The sequence below is a fragment of the Xenopus tropicalis genome, chromosome 1, assembly GCF_000004195.4.
Source record: "Xenopus tropicalis strain Nigerian chromosome 1, UCB_Xtro_10.0, whole genome shotgun sequence".
NCBI classification, from domain to species: domain Eukaryota; kingdom Metazoa; phylum Chordata; class Amphibia; order Anura; family Pipidae; genus Xenopus; species Xenopus tropicalis.
Window position 1 is genome coordinate 168,221,569 of NC_030677.2, and position 21,184 is coordinate 168,242,752.

The following is a 21,184-nucleotide window of genomic DNA, read 5'->3' on the forward strand; positions in this document are numbered from 1 at the left end:
GGAATGAATCAGGTAAACACAGGGAAATGCATGAAAGGGGCAAAAACAAACAAAAGAGTCTCAGTTCAGTAGGCTAAATCAGAACTAAAATCCCCTTACAGTGATCTTATAGAACTAGTTCTGCTCTATGAAGCCCATTTTAAGTGCTAATTGGTCAGACAGGAGAGGTGTCCCCTAGCCGATTGGATCAGCTCAAATGTGTATCTGTTTGCATAGGAATTCAATTAAACATTTTAAACAATTAAAAAACATCATTCACATCTCTACCATGAAAAAATGAATATGAGCCAGCTGTTCATATTGATTGAACTGTATGTTTGAGCCACTTGCTCCAATGTGTTGTGTTCTGCTGCCTTTGTGATGAAGCAGATTTAACTAGCACTTTTGGTAGTTAAAGGGAACAGTGCCTGCTAATTCTTTCTACTTAATAAATTCTGCTGCATTTCATTTAAGGCCTAATGCAGTGAGCGTAAAAAAAGTTATCCTGTAACAACATTGCAGACTTGGTTTTTATCCCTGCCCCAGGCAAATGATTTTCTAAGCTAGCACCATAGTATACATAGAGCATTTTTATGGCATAACTTTTAAGCATTATGCTCACTTATTCTTTGTGTCCCATCTAAAAAAAAGTCTTGGAAAGGGGAAAGAGGAAAATGGGGCATTTCAGTATAGCTCATGTGGCTATTGGCAGGACTTCTATAGAACTATAAGTATTATAAATCTCATCCAGGAACCCAATATCCAGATTGCTCTAAATTACATAAAGGCCATCTGCCATAGAGTCAGTTTTAAGCTAATTCTATTTATATTTACCTGTAATAATTAATCTGGAAAAAAAAATGTGTTTCTCTTTACATACCTTCCCAATCAGAGTTGTAAAGATTGCAGCACTTCCCTTCAGTAGCAATAAAACTTCCTTTATTTTTCAACTTTCCCTATGGCAGCAGTGCCCCTGCGTATATGCCACAAATATAGAGCCATGCAGCTCAGATGTTACCGAGAAAAAGGAAATCAGCTTTAAAAATTGAAATTATTATCTTTAAAAGGAGTCTGTGGGAAAATATATTCCCATAATATATAATTTTCTGGATAACTGTTTCCTGAACTGTTTACAGAGTGCAGCCTTGTCCTGGACATTTTTCAAACCGCTCTGCTGATCTTTAATGATTTAGTTAGTTTTGCAAGTTATATTAACATTTATAAAAAAAACTGCATTAGAGAACAAATAGGGAGAATGCCTTACATGATTTAATCATACATTTAAGGATATTATTTTATATTTGCGGTTGCGACTGACATTAATGCGGTACTGATTTCAAGCTTTTTAGCAACATCAGTCATCATTTTAGGCAACAGTAATTGCACTGTAGGACATAATACTTTAAATTAAGAGGTTAGGTGCAATTACTGACATGTTATTAGATGGAACTTGAACTGGTATCTATCACCGAGCCCAGGATAATGAAGAACATAACTGGGGCATAGCTTTGCATGCATGGCTAGCCCCTACTTGGAAAAGAAAACATATATACAGGAAGGGAGTAGAAACTGCAGTGGAAGGGGAAAACAGATTTCGTACATGGTACCATGAAAATCAGGGAGGGGATGTGCTGTATTTTAATCAGGAGTCATTTATAATCCCCTGGGGAAAATGTAAAACCATATAAACTGTTAGTGGAGCAAATCACTGAAATGGACCTTAAGGGCAAGGTTGATAGATATGGGATATTTTAATTTGCCAGATGTGGTCTGGAATGAAAAAACTCAAAGGAGAATATATTTTTTCCCGTTACTGTTAATAATCATACGAATGGTTAATTAAAAGAGCCTATTAAAAGAGGAAATTCTGGATTCCTTTTGAAGTGAGAATTTAGCAAGGCTCCTGTTTATTACATACTCTTTCCCCTTTATTCTTTGACTGTGCTGGGGAGGTATCATGGAGGGGAGAAGCATAGGTTTCCCTGGGGCACAGCTACTTATACTTCTGGCAGATATCAGGCATAATGGAAAATCCTTTTGGCGAGCAGGCAGTTCTCTTCTGACGTGTGCCTGTAGTCCAACTAAATGGCCTGGTGGCCTTAGATTTGTCCACTTTGACCACTTTGACCCTCACTTAACAAGCCAATATTTAAATGCATGGCCAGATTAATAGAATATTTGCACCAATTTTCATTGCAACACATCTGTAAACTCCATACATTTAGGGGCAGATTTACTAAGACACGACACGCTCCAAGTGTATTTTTGCCGAATTGTTTCGGCGCCTGCACAACTTTTTCATACGCTTGCACGAAAAAAATCGTAAAAGGTTTTGCCGCTGTTTAAAAACGCTCAGTACGAAAATTTCGGGACTTTCGGATCGCCAATATGATATTATCGTGACTAATTCGATTTTTTCGTAAGCATTTTCGTGATATTTGCGATCTTCAGAAATTTTCGTATCCAATCTGAATTTATCCCATTCAGGATTCGAACTCGTGATTTCATGAATCTGCACCTTAGTATTTCTTGTTGCCTTTCTTCAGATATAAAGTACTGTAATATTGAGCAGCAACCAAGTGATCACAAAAGCTAGAAGAACCAAAATGACATTAGTATCAAGACTACAGGTTAACGAAAAGTGGATATCATTAGAGAAAACTACTCATGAATATTATATTCTGATAGTAATAAATTAGGATACTTGGTACATTGAAAGGTACTTGGCTATGAAGCAGAGGAGTGTAGAACAGATGGCAACATATTTAACATAACTCTATATTGCTTAGAAAAGAAAACATTTCCTGAATAGGGAAAAAGTTGCCAGAAAACAGATGATTTCTAACATAGTTTGACCAGTTATACAAAAAGACCTCTATGTTTCTATATAAATACCTTAATAGGGGTCAGACTGGTGAACTGGGGTACTGGGTATAGTCCTGGTAGACCCTAGTCCTGCTGAGTCTTGGCCCCCCTGGCTCATCCAAGATCCTGCTTCAAATCATCCCATAGATTTTTGATGATATTCAAGTTGGGGGACTGTGATGGCCATTCCAGAATAGTGTACTTCTCCCTCTGCATAAATGCCTTTGTAGATTTCCAACTGTGTTCAGGGTCATTGTCTTATTGAAATATCCAACCCCTGCGTAACTTCAATTTTATGACTGATGCTTGAACATTATCCTGAAGAATTTCTTGATATTAGGTTGAATTCATCCGACCCTCGACTTTAACAAGGGCGCCAGTCTCTGAACTAGACACACAGCATGATGGAACATCCACCAGATTTGACAGTAGGGAGCAGGTGTTTTTCTTGGAATGCGGAGTTCTTCTTCCGCCATGCAAAGCGCTTCTTGTCTCGAGAAGCACTTTGTCTCATCAGTCCAAAGCACTTTGTTCCAAAATGACTGTCGCTTGTCTAAATGAGCTTTTGCATACAATAAGCGACTGTTTGTGGTGTGAGTGCAGAAAGGGCTTCTTTCTCATCACCCTGCTATACAGATGTTCTTTCTGCAAATTGCGCTGAATTGTAGAATTATGTACAGATACACCATCTGCAGCAAGATGTTCTTGCAAGTCTTTGGAGGTGATCTTTGGATTGTCTGTAACCATTCTCAGAATCCTCCACATATGCCACACATATATGTATATAATGTTCACATTTTCTACATAGGACCAACTAAAGGAACTTGTGTAAAAAAAAAGGGTGTATTTTCCCTTTAAAGATTTTCAACATACGTGATTCTTCCTTGACAGTAAATGTCTAAATTGTGTATTCTGGATAAATTGAGAAATGGACACAAGAAAGAAAAATGTACATAATGGTTAGATAGAGCTGAAAACACTTGCATAATTAGCCATAATTTGCTGAAAGGAAGTAGCCTTGTAGCCTGTTGTGGATTTAATTGTAAGGAAACATAATTAACATTTTATCATAAAAAGGCATATTGCTGCTGGTGTATAATTAGTGACAAGTCCAAAGCATTTTTAAATATTTTTTTCAGTTGCTAAACTAATTTAACATCCTAATGAATTTGAATATCACAGCATGTTCTAAAGGAGATCTATTGTGCTTTTAAACCTTATATATTTATATTTAAAATGAATGGTTTATGCCAAAATTATACCTCAGCTAGCTGCATTTCTTGTTATTTAAGGGGATACTGGAACTATTTCCAGCCCATTTGAATGATATTTATTTACCTTAATATCATAAATTAGGCAATGAGTAATTGTCTAATGCTAAAAAGATTTATTTTTTTACTAATTTACTAATCCACGAATGCTCCGAGCGACGTATTTTGCGCGACTTTTTCGTACTTTGCGACAAAATCATATTGTTGAGCCGAGTAGGAAAGTTTCGGATTCATTCAAGCTTCGGTATCGTGACTTTCCTTGGCCAGGTTGGAGCTGCAGAGTGCCATTGAGCCCTATGGGAGACTTTCCTTTGGCCAGGTTGGAGCTGCAGAGTGCCATTGAGCCCTATGGGAGACTTTCCTTGGGCCAGGTTGGAGCTGCAGAGTGCCATTGAGCCCTATGGGAGACTTTCCTTGGGCCGGGTTGGAGCTGCAGAGTGCCATTGAGCCCTATGGGAGACTTTCCTTGGGCCAGGTTGGAGCTGCAGAGTGCCATTGAGTCCTATGGGAGACTTTCCTTGGGCCGGGTTGGAGCTGCAGAGTGCCATTGAGCCCTATGGGAGACTTTCCTTGGGCCAGGTTGGAGCTGCAGAGTGCCATTGAGTCCTATGGGAGACTTTCCTTGGGCCGGGTTGGAGCTGCAGAGTGCCATTGAGCCCTATGGGAGACTTTCCTTGGGCCGGGTTGGAGCTGCAGAGTGCCATTGAGCCCCATGGGAGACTTTCCTTGGGCCAGGTTGGAGCTGCAGAGTGCCATTGAGTCCTATGGGAGACTTTCCTTGGGCCAGGTTGGAGCTGCAGAGTGCCATTGAGTCCTATGGGAGACTTTCCTTGGGCCAGGTTGGAGCTGCAGAGTGCCATTGAGCCCTATGGGAGACTTTCCTTGGGCCAGGTTGGAGCTGCAGAGTGCCATTGAGCCCTATGGGAGACTTTCCTTGGGCCAGGTTGGAGCTGCAGAGTGCCATTGAGCCCTATGGGAGACTTTCCTTGGGCCAGGTTGGAGCTGCAGAGTGCCATTGAGCCCTATGGGAGACTTTCCTTGGGCCAGGTTGGAGCTGCAGAGTGCCATTGAGCCCTATGGGAGACTTTCCTTGGGCCAGGTTGGAGCTGCAGAGTGCCATTGAGCCCTATGGGAGACTTTCCTTGGGCCAGGTTGGAGCTGCAGAGTGTCATTGAGCCCTATGGGAGACTTTCCTTGGGCCAGGTTGGAGCTGCAGAGTGCCATTGAGCCCTATGGGAGACTTTCCTTGGGCCAGGTTGGAGCTGCAGAGTGCCATTGAGCCCTATGGGAGACTTTCCTTGGGCCAGGTTGGAGCTGCAGAGTGCCATTGAGCCCTATGGGAGACTTTCCTTGGGCCAGGTTGGAGCTGCAGAGTGCCATTGAGCCCTATGGGAGACTTTCCTTGGGCCAGGTTGGAGCTGCAGAGTGCCATTGAGTCCTATGGGAGGCTTCCAAAATCATGCACAGAAGGATCAAAGTTGGAACGGTTTTCCTGCATTTTACGATCGTTCGGTACGAAAATTTCGTAATTTTCGGATCGCCAAAACGATATTATCATGACTAATACGATTTTCCTTAAGCATATTGTTGATATTTGAGATCTTAAGAGATCGTATCCAATCCGAATTTCGTATCGTATCCAATCCGAATTTATCCCATTCGGGAATGTGCCCTAATGTGCCCCTCAGTGGAACTTAAACAGGTCTGTGCCTGTATTTTATTCACAGCATGGTTTACGGCCCTTTCCACTGGCAGTTTGGATATTTAGAAAACCTTCTTTATTTGAAGTGCCTCAGTCATTATTAGTGAACTGCAAACCAAGTATATACAGTATTCCACTCATAGTCTTTTTGTGAGCCTCACCCCTTTTAACAGGTGATGATTAATTCCAACACCTGCCCTGGCGTTTCAGCCTGACTAAACACAGTTCCTGTTATTCTCCACATTTGCTCTGACAAAGCATTCCGGGAGAAACATACCTTTCCTCTGGGGTTTTCTGGTTACTGTGATACAGCACCTAATGATTTTGCAACTGCTGAACAACTATTTTTCCCAGCATGCATTTATTAATGCTGGTTATCATCATAGCACTAACTGCTATGCTATATTTTTATGTTTGGATTAAAATGAATAGTCTCCATGCTATATTTTTATGTTTGGATTAAAATGAATAGTCTTTTCCAATCACTCATCATATTCTCTTTAGGGGATTCCATATGTCTGTGCTTTTGAGCTGCCCTATGGCTGCTTTATTCCTGCAGGATAAATGTAGATCCCTACAGCCACAAGCCAAGGCACACAAGTTCCTAAATAAATGCCAGGCTTATCCACCTTTTCCCTGAGAACTTAGATGATCAGTTCCAGACATGCCTCAGTGCTTACTCCCATAAATACACGGAGCTACCCAACATTCCTGCTTAGCATCTAGTAGATGTGTGCTGTAATAGAATAGGAACAGAGCACTGACTGATCTGACAGCATTAGGCACAGTACAAAATGGTACATCATCTTATTGCATACAGAAACCTAATGCAAACTGTAGCTTTGTTCATATTTAAAGAGCCTTACTAATCTCTCAGTTAGCAATGCACTGCACCTAATCATATTTCCATGGCTATATAAAGAAATGCCATTTTAAAAATGAGACAGCCTAGATCTTTTCTTTTTATTAAGCTTAAAATCTCCCAGCCTGCCGCATACATAGATGCTGCTAAAGCCTGTAATGCTTTTTGACATGCATTCAGAGCTGGAGCATAAAGGCCTGCATGTTCTCTCAGACAACAGAATATCTTCTTTTAAACTGTTGGCATAGGATTTTAGAAGAAGCATCAATCTCGCTGGTGTAGTTTAAAACTATTTTAACTAATTAACTAACTAACTATAAATTCCATATCTCACAAAAGACAGTGCTGTATAAAGGGCCCATAGCATGAAAGAGCCAGTAGTACAATGAAAATTCACCTATGTCTAATCACTTCTTCTGCATTATCTGTAGATAGCTTGGGTGTCTGCATTAAGAAAATAGTTTATTTGCAGGAAACATGACCCAACCTAATACCATGTATGGATCTGTAATCCAGAATGCTCGGGACGTGGGGTTTTCCAGATAATGGGTCTTTCCATAATTTTGATCTTCATACTTTGTCTACTAAAGAATAAGATAAACTTTAGATAAACCCAATAGGATTATTTAGCTCCAATAAAGATTAATTATATCTTAGTTGGGATCAAGTACAAGGTACTGTTTTATTGTTACATAGAAAAAGGAAAATAGTTTTAAAATTTTGAACTGTTTGGTTAAAAAAGGGTCTATGGGAGATGAGATGACCTGTAATTCGGAGCCCTCTGGATAACAGATCGCATACATGTATATCTAATTTCCAGAGTGTGTGTGGAGTCAATAATGGACTTTGCCCATGTGGAGCACAATGCGTATAGGGAGCCCAGTACTCTGCACTGAGTGTCTGCTCGAGGCAGGTACAAAGTAAGCCAGAACATGCTGCACCTTTTGCCATGTATACATTGTGCATATAGGGGAAAGTACCTTCCTAAATTCTACTTTTAAGGACACAGTTCTCATCCTGTTATTGAACCATGCCCTGTGTTTAAATGAGCCTTCTATACTGCTGCAGCTTGGTAATAGACACTGGAGCCTCTTGTTGTGGCATCTCAGGAACACTTTGTGAGGTATGTGTACTGAAAGCACTGAGAACTCCTATTGGAAGCTTGTCTTGTCATGTATATGTAGAAGACTTTTTTGCATTTTTTTCTTGCGACATTGTGTTGTAGTTAGTTTGCTGTCTGCATTTGTGGGCTTCAGAAATGTGCTTGCTGTTATGTTCCCCATTCTTTTATGCTTACTGAAGCTTATCCAGGTGTCTTGTCCTAGCTCAAATCTGGGGGCAACATAAGAACAAGGATCACTGGCAGAATGGACTTATGCACCACCTACCTGGCCGACTGTCAAGTGTCTATCCAAAATGACTAGTGATTTGGCTGACTGCCCCAAGCTTAATAAGATGTACTTTATACATTTATTTACTTCAATATATTGGTGTGAGATGCAGGGCCTTCCTTTAAAAGGCACAAGAGAGAGAAAAAGAGAAATTAAAAATTATTTTCTGACTTAGAAAAGGGTTTTGGATTATTTGGATTAGATTGGCCTACAGCATATTCTAAAGATGCTTTAATGTATTTGTATTTTTTAAAATTAAAAAGAATACTGTGATTGTAATTTTACAAATACAATAAAGTAAAAAAAGCATTCTTATTGATGGGTTCTGTGACCCTATACAGTATTTTGTTAGTGTCGGGCAATGTTAGGCCCACTGGGAACAAAGTTGCTGCTATTAGGGGTCCAAGTCACGCTTGCATCTAGTTTGTGTGCTCAGGGGATCACCTGGAATAGCAAGTGAATTATTTGGAAATGCCAAGCCAGAAATAGAACAGCGCTTTTCTTGCTGCCATTTCTATATTTTCATCTGCAGAGCAAATCACAAATCTAATTTTCAGCCATAATTTCTCTCTCCACAGCTATCATTGTAGAACTACCTCAGAAGGATCATTTTCAATAACAAATTTGCTTCTTTCACAGCAGCTTCAATGACCGCCCAATGTGCAGGATTTGCCATGAAGGAAGTACCCAAGAGGATCTCCTTTCTCCATGTGAATGCACTGGAACGTTAGGAACAATACACCGAAGCTGCCTGGAGCACTGGCTTTCCTCCTCTAACACCAGCTACTGTGAACTCTGTCACTTCAGGTTTTCTGTGGAGCGCAAACCTCGGCCCTTAGTAGAGGTCAGTAAATGCCCAGCAGCGGGAATGTCCATTTACTAATGAATTCTCTTTATTTTGATATATTAGAATATTCTTATTAGGCACACCATTTACCTGCTAGTAAATATATGAAATACACATCATTTCCTATAAATTACTGCTTTCTTTTAAAAAAAACTTCAGATACCACAGCAGCTGCTCATCCTCTAATACCACTTTTCAGTGATAATGATAATCTTATTGATATGCTGATTTTCGGCTTAAAGTGCTGAAAGTGCTGTACAGATGCAAAATAAAAGAACACCATTATAATAATCTGCTGGGCGTGCCTGTAGCATGCTTTCTGATGGATCACTGAGGAAATCAAAATGCTGTAGAAGAATGCCATGCGGTTTTATTTCCATGGAAAATGTTGAACTGCTCACATTAGGGAAGGGCTACGCATGACTTGCTGTTACAGTGACCTGGGATTTCCCAAAGTATCATCCAAAAAATGCACCCACTCACTTTGTGCTAGAGAAAGCAAAAAGTAGAGTCTTTTGTATTGAGACAGAAGTATCATTCTACAGTTCATTTGAACCCTACAGGAAAATGCGTGATGCCATCCTCACTCACTGCTTAAAGGATAACTAAATTTTAAAAATGAAGTGGGCTAGAAATGCTACAGAAAATACCTTACCCCAATTATAGTTGTGGTTTTGAACCAGCCAAAAGCAACCGCAGCCCTTTATCAGGGAAGAGTTGTGCCTGCAAAGATGCCCCAGTAGCTCCCCATCTTCCTTTCTGCTGATTCACTGCACATGCTCTGTGCTGCTGTCACTTACTGAGCTTAGTGACCAATGCAGGATATACAAAATATATACAGGAATAGGATCTGGAAACCCGTTATTCAGAAAGCTCTGAAATGCAAGGAGGCATGTGCATTTTAATCAAATAATTCAAACTTTTAAACCTTTTTCTGTAACAATAATACAGTAGCTTGTTCTTGATCCCAACCAAGATATAATTGATCTTTATTGGAAGCAAAACAATTCTAATGAGTTAAAGTAATGTTTAAATGATTTTTCAGTAGATTTATGGTGATCCAATTAAAGTTAATGTCATAACTTTTCTGCTGTCCAGTATATATAATACAGTATTTTTAGACTAATTTAATTGTAGGCATTAGTTCTCCTTCACGTTATCTTCCTTAGGTAGAGGAATGAGTTGAGAGCAAAATGTAAGGTGTATTACTTGGCCTTGAAAGGTTGTTGGCAACAAAAAGTAGAATCTCACCATGATAATTTAATCGAATGGGTGGTGATTTATTCTTACTAAGTTTTGGAACAGATTTATTAAGCGAGTCTTTGTGGGTTTCTTTGAGGTACTTTGGTTTCCTTACACACTCCTAAACAGGTTAATTCAAAAATATAACAATTGTCTCTCAATGAAATTGCCATTGATGTGTGTATTCTTGTTGTGTGAATGTGAAAGAAATTGAACTGTAACCTACACTGAACCTGATATAAATGTGGGTGAAGTATTGCATAAACATGTCATATAAAATGATATAGTGGTATATTAAGGGTAATCTGAGGGGGCTGCTATACCACACGTGGCCCCATTTATGCTCCCCGCCTGTTTGGCCTGATTGTTAGGAGAACAATCTGATCAGCCTGTGTATGCAGGCCCGGATTTGTGGCGAGGCCACAAAGGCCCGGGCCTAGGGCGGCACAAATTTAGGGGTGGCATGCCGCCCCACCGCAAAAAATTTTGACATTTTGCTCCCATACGGAGCAATGGGGATTTCTCCCCACTGCTCCGTATGGGAGTTAAATGCCTGCGCATGCGCTCTTGTGTCGACGCGACGTAGCGCGGCACGGGGGGTGGGGTTTGGTCGCGCATGCGCAGGGGGGTGCGAGTGGGGGGCGGCCTAGGGGCGGCAGAATTTGAAATCCGGCGCTGTGTGTATGGCCACCTTTACTCATTAAGGGACATGGTCATCGACCTTTACAACATGGCTTTAATGTATTAAACGTGATGCACTGGAACATATTCTGTCAAATAATTGCGTAAAATTCTTTATAAATATGCACAGAAGTGATAAAAATTGCATTGTATTACTCTTTAAATATATCTTTACTGTTTTATAATTAAATGGAATGTATCATAAAAACTTTATAATCCTATTAGCCTTTTAGCCTTTAAACACAGCCTCCAGCAGAAAATTTTTCTTTAATATGGGGCTCGGTTGGCATTAAATACTATTAAATAAGTCTTAAGTGCTGGATTTCTGGGATCAATCTCTCCAGCTTGTGCTTCTAACTCCCCTGGAAACCATATTGTGTATATGTGTGGGTATGGGGGTTCAGCAAATGGAGTATAATGGGGATGTAAAGGTTCTGTAAAATCAATTTCTGTTATATTTGTTATGTGTTATATGTGTAAATTCTTTATAATGCATTACTCCTTTTCTCTAAGGTTCAACCTTCGGACCACATAATTCCTCAGTTTTTTTGTTGTATTTTTCTGTCATCATATTTTGTTTCATTGTTTCATTTTATTTCTAGTTGGTCACACACCTGCCAAAACTCCAGTACTTTTCATTTTTTATTAGATGGGGAATAAATATTACTTCTTGACTTTGTATCAATGCCCCACAGTATTGGGGTCATTTACGGAACAGAAGGCAGTGTGCAAAGTACAAAAGGCTACAATCGGCCATTTTTATGCACTCGCCTGTGCTGACTGTGGTTATCAGTTCTGTATTGATGAGGGGTGGGAGGGCAAGTTAGGCAGTGGCAGTGGTTCTAGGTGTGAGTGCAGCATTTCCTGGGGGGGCAAAGCTAGTGGGGTGTGTTCTCCTTAGTGCTTTAGCATTGGTGCTCCAGGGAAAAGAAAATGAAGCCTTATGGGTGAACATCATGTAGCCCCTGTGTATTCTAAATTGCACCCAAACTATTCCTAATACCATTTGCTGTATCTGCCATCACAACGAGTCCAGAGACTGCATTACGAACGCCTTTAATTTTCCCTCTCTGAAAGGGGAAAAAATTATTTTGCCCGCCATGAAGGGCTTTTTTATCTAGAAGGCCTGCCATAGTGCAATTTGCATTTAATTCAAGGGGAGAAGCTAATAGAGCTGTCGGCAGTATAATTGCTAACACTTTTATGTTTTTTTTTCTGCTGCTAATAGTAAAAACAATTTATTTTCATTGCTTGTTGAAAATGGTTCCAATGATTGCCTGCATTTGTTTAAATCATTTTTATGATGCCAAATATTTTACTTCTAGAAAACGGGAACAAAAGGCAATGGTTCTGCATTACTGATGTGTAGCATCAGGTCCCTTTCAAAGGCACTAAATTCATGTGGATTTTTGTACATGTCATATGAAACCATTGCTATATCAGTTCTTCTGCTCTGGTGCCCAGAGAGAAATCTGTTTTGCTCTCCCTAAGCCTCACAGTTGATTGAAATCTTCAGGCATTTTTCCCCTTCTCCTCCAAGAGCTGCAGACAAGCAGGCAAAATTAGAATGTATACTCTGTAACGCTTCTTAAGATGCAGAAGAATTTGCGAGATTAAAGTTGAGACAGACTAAATCACATCATTATAATAGTTTTTTTTACCCTGCTTGTACTGATTATGCATGTGCCTTGCCTGTTATAAAAGATAATTCAATCTCAGCTTCACTGCTTGGAAATTAACACTGTCTCAGCTAAGGGAGTCCATTGAATTCTCCTTCCTGAATGTGCCACAGGCTGCATCAACCCTGATATTGATTAGTAACTAAAAGCTCATATATCACCTACTGGGTGATAGTGCTTGATGCACTTGCTTGATTTTTTTTTTATATTGTGTCTCTGTGAATAGGTGTTGAAAAGTGGTAAATGGTTGAGTTACACTTCTGAGAAAGCTTTTTTTGCCACTAGATGTTGATATATTGTTTGCTTCCATTCAGCCACAAGAGTATTAGTGAGATTGGCACAGATGTTGGGCAATCAGGCCTTTGCAGTTCATCCCACAGGGGGTGAGTTGGGCTTTGTGCAGACCAGTCAAGTTCTTTTAATCCTCAGCAAACCTATTCCTTATAGACCTTGCTTTATGCAAAATGACATTATTGTGCTGGAACAGGAAGGACTTTCTCCAAACTGTTACTATAAGGTTCAAAGAGGAAAATTGTCAAGAATTTCTTTGTATGCTTTAATGCTGAAGATCTAGTAGAATTAAGCCTAAAGCAACAGGACTGTTTGGGTCTCTTGAGGTTTGTTGAGGTTTTGCTTTCACTGGAACCCACAAACCGTAAAGAACAATCCTAGAGCATTATTATTTCGGCAGTATGTATCCAGACAGATAGCATCCTCTTGGCATCCACCATTGCCATACCCAGATTTGTTGATCAGACAGGCAGGTGGTGTAGTGCAGTTTTTCACTCCTGTTCATCATTACAAGGTCCAGTGGTAGCATCCCATGCATTGCTTTTCTTCAACACAAGGGAGGGAAGAAATGGATGCAGTTTTCTTACAGTGGGACCATTTATTTCTCATAAATCATCTTACTGTGCAACTTAGTCAGTCCAGTACTTTTGGCCATCGCTTGTGTTAAAGTTGCAGACACCTACATAGCTATGAATACTATCTAGGCAATATTTGTGGCAGAAGCTGAAATGCAGGAAAATGACTAGTTGGACTATATGTACATATGGTAGATATCTTCATCTCTTGGATATAGCTAATAAATCAAGAGAAAACTGAAAAGGGGAACCCAAAGACATGGCAGATTGAGAGCCAAGTGCCTTGCTTATGTACAGAGTGATGGACTGCAGGATGTCATTTTGCTTTAAAGCTTTATATTATTCTGCGAGGTGCTTAGGCCTTGTTTGAACAGTGTTTTGCTTCTGATCTAATATTAGCCTTAGCCAACTTGGGTAGCAGAGTCGCACAGTATTATTTGATGAAAGGAGTGTCCATGAGGTACAATAAATATAATTTATCCTCATACGAGAGGCATACACAATGCTAATGCATGATGTCACTGGGAGGACAGCCAACTTCTAAACAGACATCGTCTGCCCTTTGTTGCTGTGTTCCATACAAACCGGAGAAAAATGGGAAAGATTTTGTCTTTCCTGCAGAAGAAACAATACGTGCATATTAACAAATATTTCTTCTGCCACGTGTAAAGTGGAATACATCCCTGGCATGGCAATTCTTCACGTACAAATGTCAGACGTCGGTCATTCGTCTCTTTCAGATCTTTTCAGGTTTTAGGTTTAGAATTTGAGTTTAGATGCTGATATACAGCTTGGGGGTTAAAGAAGGGGGTAGCTAGAGTCTGTGGTCGGCTGCGCCGGGGAGAGTAGTCTGCCTCTGTCTGTCATACTGTGCTAGCAAGAACAATACACTTATAAGGGATAGATTTCCCATCTGACAATCGATTGCTGGCAACATTACTCTTGTCCAAGATCATTCTAGCTTTGATTAAATGGCAGTTTTCTCTGCAATCCTGTGCTTTACAATAGAAAAAATATTATGGAACTGTTTTATGCAGTGCATTGTAGGAATAAACTTTTTAAATGATTTTAAATAAGCAACGTATCTATTACTTGACTTCCTAGGGAATTAAATGCTGAAGACCGATTTGCAATGTTAGTAAATAAGCAATCAACAAGATCAACCAAAGAAAGGCCTAATGAAACCAGTGCTCCGGTGAATTTATTTCCCTTATGCAAGTGGAAAAATACATTTTGTAACTCAAATTTACCGCATCAGCAATATGCTAAGTAGGGAATACAACTACTATCACAGGACTATTTACACTGAATACAAAATGCCTTCTCTTCATGGCACTTTCCTCAGTTCTGTCTCCCTTTAGGGATTCTAGGCACATTATTTGGTTATTACTAATCATGCATCTTTTTTCAGGCTTGATGGTGTTTAAGAAAAAATATCCCAGAACTCTATTCAAATGAACTCAAAATGCTACCAAACTTAAATGTTTGCTTATTTGCTGAAAATTTTGAATATAAAAAACATGATTGAATAAAACCATGAAAGAAAAGTCGTGTGCATCAAATTCATATTTTGCTCATCATTTTCAAAAGTGCAAAGTGAAAAACTCAAATGATTATGGTACCTAAAGTTTTACTCAAAATTAAACAAGTCTCCAGGGCCAGATGCAATATACCCTCAGGTACTGAGAGAGCTTAGTTTGGTTTTATCCAGGTCTCCTTTTCTGATTTTCTCAGATTCACTTTTATCTGGTATGGTACTTATTGACTGAAGGAAAGCCAATATCATTTCTTTATTTAAAAAGGCATTATGATTATAAAAAGGGTTTGTAAACACTCTTGTAAGGTCTCCATTGCTCAAGTGGGATACAATTGAATTGGAAAGAACCAAAGAAGGGCAACTATGCTGGAAAAAGAAAAAGGAAAGTCTCTGTTATGAAAAAAGGCTAGCCAGGTTCGGGTTGTTTATGTTAGAGAACAGGCCCTTAGGGTGAGATAATAACTATGTATAAATATATAAGGGGATCATATTATAATCTTTATAGTGAGAGCTGTGAAGTTATAGAAGTCCCTCCCTGAATAAGTCGTACTGGCTGATACATTAGATAGCCTCAAGAAGGGGTTGGATGGTTTTTCAGCAAGTATGGAAATACAGGGTTATTAATAATAGCCCCTAATACCAATTTGATCCACAGACTTAACTGATTATAATTTTGGGGTCAGGAAGGAATTTCCCCCCCCTAGAATATTTGCGTTTTGGAAGCCCTAATTCAAATGTACGGGTTTTAGCACAAAGAATTTGAATTGCAGCAAAAATTTGAATTCAGACCTTGATAAATCAACCCCTTAGTGTCTCATCCATTTAATGTTGCAAACATACCACTGTCCCTATAGCTAATGGGTGTATTACATTATGTTTTGTTAACGAAGAATGCATGAATGCATAATTTAATTATATGTTGAAGTAATAGTAACTTGCATAGACAATTAAGAGAATAAGTGATTTCTGTAATAGCTGACACAACAGAATAAGCAGTACCCATAATGGACTTGAATCCAACACAATAGAAGTGTTACTTATAATGGACTCATAGACGACACAAAAGAGTAAGTTAGTTGGTGCAAACAAATAAGTTATCCCCGTAGTATACTAAAAGCCAAAGCAATAGATTATGTGGTACCTGCAATAGACTTGAATAGACTCGTGGAATAAGTTATTCCCATAATAGTTTTGCAGCCAACACAAGATAATAAATAGTACACGTAATGGACTCACAGCCCATACAGGAGAATAAATGATAACCTATAATGGACATGCAGCTGACACCACAGAACAATTAATTCCTATAACAGACTCATACCTGGCACAACAAATATGTGATTCCCACAATAGTCTCACAGCCAACACAAGTGGCACCCATAATGAACTTATAGCTGATACAGTGAATAGGTGATACCAATAGTAGACTTGTAGCCAACAAAACAAAATAAGCTGTACTTTGGCCAAGCTGTAACCTTCTGTATCTGATGTTTATGTGGCAGCTGGAGCAGGTGAAAGAGAATATGTGTTGCTTATGGTGGCTAAAGGTGACCTAACAGAAATGGAACAGAGGCTAAAATATACTTCTCTATAATTGCACACTAATGAAAAAGGCATGTAGGGAACCAGATGATAACAAGCCTAGCAAAATAAGTATTTTTATACAGCTTATATATATGGTACATTTAAGAGTTGCAAATAAAGTGATGTACAAGTAAGGTGTGCATACTGTATGTGGCCTCTTATCAAGATCCTATATCCCTTTTTTGTAGCCTTTACGTGTTTCAGATATATATATATATATATATATATATATATATATATCCAAAAAAGACCAGCAACACCGAGTTATGTTCCAAAAACAATCAATTGTGTATTAAAAACGCATGAACAGCCAACGTTACGTTTCGGTCCCCATCGGGACCTTTCTCAAGGCCTTCAAGGGATGTGTTAACCCCTTCCCATGTTGGACAGAGTGCAGTGAATGCACACACTCTATTCAGGGGTAGCCACAGGTCTCTATGATCTGATACGAGCAGAAGGCAGTGTGCAAAGTGCAAAAACAGGTTCATTGTGGCATTATTGGCTCAGTGGCTCAGAGGTTATGATCATTGGGATGTAACTTTAGGATCTAAGCACAAAGCCACTAGGGTGCACCCAATGTGTAAAAAACATAACTTTGAATGTAGGACAATTTAAAACAAAAATTGAAACAACTATAAACCCTTAATTTTAGGGACAGGGCTTTAGTAGGGGGTACAGTGGGTAACTGGTAATCTATCCTGGTGGCAGCGATTAACTAGTGATTGACTGGTGTCTGACTGGTGTAGAGCAGGGGGTGCAGTGAGATTGTACATGACAGTCAATATTATGCAATGTAAGAAGGGAAATTCAAGGCTGTCCTAATTAATTGTCTAAGGACTGTACATAAGGAAAGAACACAATACTCATTAGCAGCAGGATGAACTTATTTTACTTCATTGCTGTTTTATACATTCTAGGTAGTGATGTGCGGGTCAGGAAGATCTCAAGCTGCACCCCTCCCTAACTGTTAAAATGTGGCCATTATAGGATCAGCACCCACCCATACTTGCACCTTTCTGTTCCATATGCAACTTCTGGTTCCAAGTCAGGAATCTTCAGTCTGAACAGCACCCACCTCAAACCTGTATTGTTTGCCCAAACCCGCAGGTTTCAGAAGAAGGAATCTCCGGTGTACATGTGCCACAGCACTTATAAAATCAATGTGCTCATATTGGCATTACATAAGGTATCTAATTTAAACCACCCAGTTTTTAAGCACAAATCCTCACCCTAAACATTGCCTCCCCATGTATATCCCATGTATTGATTTCAATTGTTCGTTCTTTAAATTTGTAACTTCTTGGTTTTTGAATTGTATCATATTAAAAGTTACAATTAACTATCTACAGAGTGCCCAGTAGACGCTGAATGTCACATCTTTGTGTTTCCACTGTTTACTGTTATTGACAGGTTAATAACATAGTAATTGGCAGAGAAAGTATTGGAACATGAAATCAGCTTGTTTTGCAGATTGGGTTTAGCTGCAGATTTTCTCATGGCACGGGTTTGGAAATGGCCCCTTTATTTATGGATAACTTCTAGCCCAAGGTTATTCCAACCTTCTGTTTCAAGCCTCTCCTCCATGCGCATATCTCTCTGACTACTTATCAACTTCATTTTAGTCCACATTCAATCCTGATGTTTTTCTTTAGTCACTTTGACAAATGATTTAGAAAAATATGAAAAGTGTTGAAAAAAGATTCAATATATTCTAAACTGAAAATCATGTCAAAAAGCCAATAAACTATTTTCCTTTGTTTTAAAAGCATATTATTTACTGTCGTACGAATGTCACATTAGCACCAACAAATCTATCTCTGTGAAACTCAACTCTGTAGCTTCTCTTCACTGTTATTACTTTAGCTATCATTTATTTTCTGCCAAACGGCAGTGGCAATGACATGCTGCTGGGGTGAATTCATATCATTTCCATGAATATTATGCTATAGGTATATACATATGTCACTGTTCTCAACTGTTTGGAAAACAAAGCAATTGAAAAAACTTTTGATGCAGTAAACTACACACATTCATTTTCGTTGTTATTTATGAGCCTGGTATCTTCAGTTGCCTTAAAGGAGCAGGAAAGTCATTTTGCCATTTTACTGCCAATAGATTTGCCACATTAGTACCACCTAGAACGCTATATTTATTGTGCAGAAAGCTTTACCACAACGAGTAAAGAGCCCTCAAATTTTGCTCTGTTTGTTTGCAGCTGCCATTTTAAGTAGCTTCCTGCTTGCAGCTCTAGCTGTTGGTAGCTCAGATCACAAATTCCTAAGGGTGGGGGAGTGAGTTTTATGAATTCTTATGGAAGGGGGGAGGAGCAGGAGAGGGGAGAGAACTGCGCAGTCTCTGGCCCTGGGAATGAAGGATTTTTCTGAGAGAGGAAGTCAGATAGCCAAGAACAAGGAGACACAAAATCCTGTGTTTCTTTTAATAGAGGACTTAGTGCAGCTTTTCTGTGAGTGCTTATGGCTGTATTTACATAGACCTTTCTGATAAAGCTTTCTTAGTTTTTACCTTTCCTTCTCCTTTAATAAACAATTGGCTGGGACCATTTAATCTAATACCTATAATTGGATGACAGTATGGAAAGTGATGCCAAGTTGCCTTTACAGTGTAGATGCAGCTACTTGTAATATTATCAGAAGGTGACAACGTATTCTGAATGTCAAAATAATATACTTAAGTACTGGAAGTAAAGTACTTACTCCCAACTGAAGGACCTGTGCCAGATGCAGAGACACCCCAGTGAATGCCATCCAGAGAATATCCTGGGTCCCTTTGCACTGTGGTCCCTATTGAAGGCCAGTATTGCCTGGAGGATACTTACCACACTGTTTGGGGCACTGAGCTGCCCTTGCTCACTAACCCAGCCTGCCTTATACCCTTGGGATGTAGTATAACAGGGTCTGACTGTCATCAATAACTATTCCTCATTCACAGAATCCTACCACCTAATCCAGAAAGGATCTAGTTCATCCTCTGGGCTCTCAGCACTCCTGTCTGCTCCTCAGACAGAGCATCAAAAGCCAAGCACCTGATAATTCCATCCCTTTTATTTTCTAGGAAAAAGGACATCCCATAATATCACAGAGCTAAGGAGAAACACTTCTCTTAAGATGAGGGCCACTCCTATTTCACCTCCTGTCAGAGAGAAAAAAAACAGCCATTTCACATCCTTACATCAGGAACAGCATCTGACAAAGATAAATACTGCCTTTATTCTGACAGATATCTTCCATTTTGTTACCAGAATGTAAAAATAGTTTTATGGCATGTAGGGAAATTGGGAGCTGCTATTGGTACATTTATCAGAGCTAATGAACGTCAGTTTGTTTCAATGTGTTCAACTTCTTGGCTCTGTTAGATACACTCTGTATCAGAAAGCAGCACTGAGCACTAACGCCCATTAGAATCATTAATCCCAGATGCATATTGCATTTGGGGATTAAAAATTCGGAACATTTAATTTACCTTTGAATTTAGTCAATAATCAAGTGTTAAATATTATCATTTTTGTTTTTGGTGTTTTTGCAAATGGAATGGATTGGTAGCACTCATAACATTATTTTTGGGAGTGAAAACATAAATTACAGTAAAAATAACATTCCTGCAAATAGAAGAGTTAGACTTCTGGTTTAAACTGGAGGTTTGGCTTTATGAAAGAGACTACGGTAAGGCTTTTGCCTATAGGAACCAACCCTGAGACTTAACTGGCAGATGGGATTGATAGGTGGGGGCCCTATAGCATCTGCAGCACTCTGAAGCACAATGGTACATCTTCCCGGTCCAGAGACAAATGAAAGGTGTGTTTGATGGCGTTGGGAATCCTTCCCCTAATTTATCAGCAGAACATTTAGTAGAACATTATCTGCTTTGTTGAGTTTTGATATTTGATCACTTTTTATAAAATTCATCATGGAATTGTAGATAGAAATCAAAGTGAGGACCAACTGAGCATTTGTTATATGGTTTGGCCTGCTCATATAGGTTCTTTTATCTGTAAAGCTTCTGAAAATGTGCTTTATAAATAGCTTTTAATACTACAGTAACAAGCTTTGTCGCTCTGGGAAGCTACATGCCATCTTTTAAGTCTTTTACTTTCTTCTCTGTAGAACACTGAATTCATGGCTCAGCAGATGTTACAGTCTAGGAATCTTTGTCTCATTCCTTTAGTCTGATGTATTTTTTGCTTGGGAATTGTAGGTCTGCGTGTCTGTTCACATATTGTATATGTCAGTATACACAATGGCTTAGGGCCAATGAGGCTACAATCCAGAATTCTTATCTGCTGAGTCTGAAATAAGGTAGAAGTGCAAGTGGTGATGTAACAGTTAGCTCATGGGCCTGGATACTAAATTAGTGCCTGGATCCTTCCTCATTCTTTCCACCCAGCACATCGAGCGTTGGCCTTGCTATGTTTTTTACTGCAGGATGGGAGAAGCAGATCCACTATCTTCTGCCTTTCCAAATAGCTGTATTGGCGATCACAGCTTCTGCCTGCATGTAGCTACCCCAAGCAGGGCAAAAGCGGAGTTTGGCCAAAAAATCCCTGCTTTTAAGTTTTTGGGCCAATCTACGCTTCCACTCTGCTACGTGCAGCTACACACAGGCAGAAGCTGTGATTGCCAATACAGCTATATGGAAAGGCAGAAGGGAGTGGACTTGCTTC

General features: G+C 39.4%; 1 protein-coding gene across 1 annotated transcript in view; it reads left to right on the forward strand.

Annotated features, from left to right (window-relative positions):
* The window catches only part of marchf3 (membrane associated ring-CH-type finger 3), a gene marked incomplete at its 5' end in the record, with an annotated part of 46,439 nt that overhangs the window by 10,843 nt on the left and 14,412 nt on the right, over positions 1 to 21,184 (forward strand). The window contains 1 exon segment of the mRNA NM_001007498.1: positions 8,713 to 8,914. Within this exon segment, the coding sequence (NP_001007499.1) occupies positions 8,713 to 8,914 (202 nt within the window).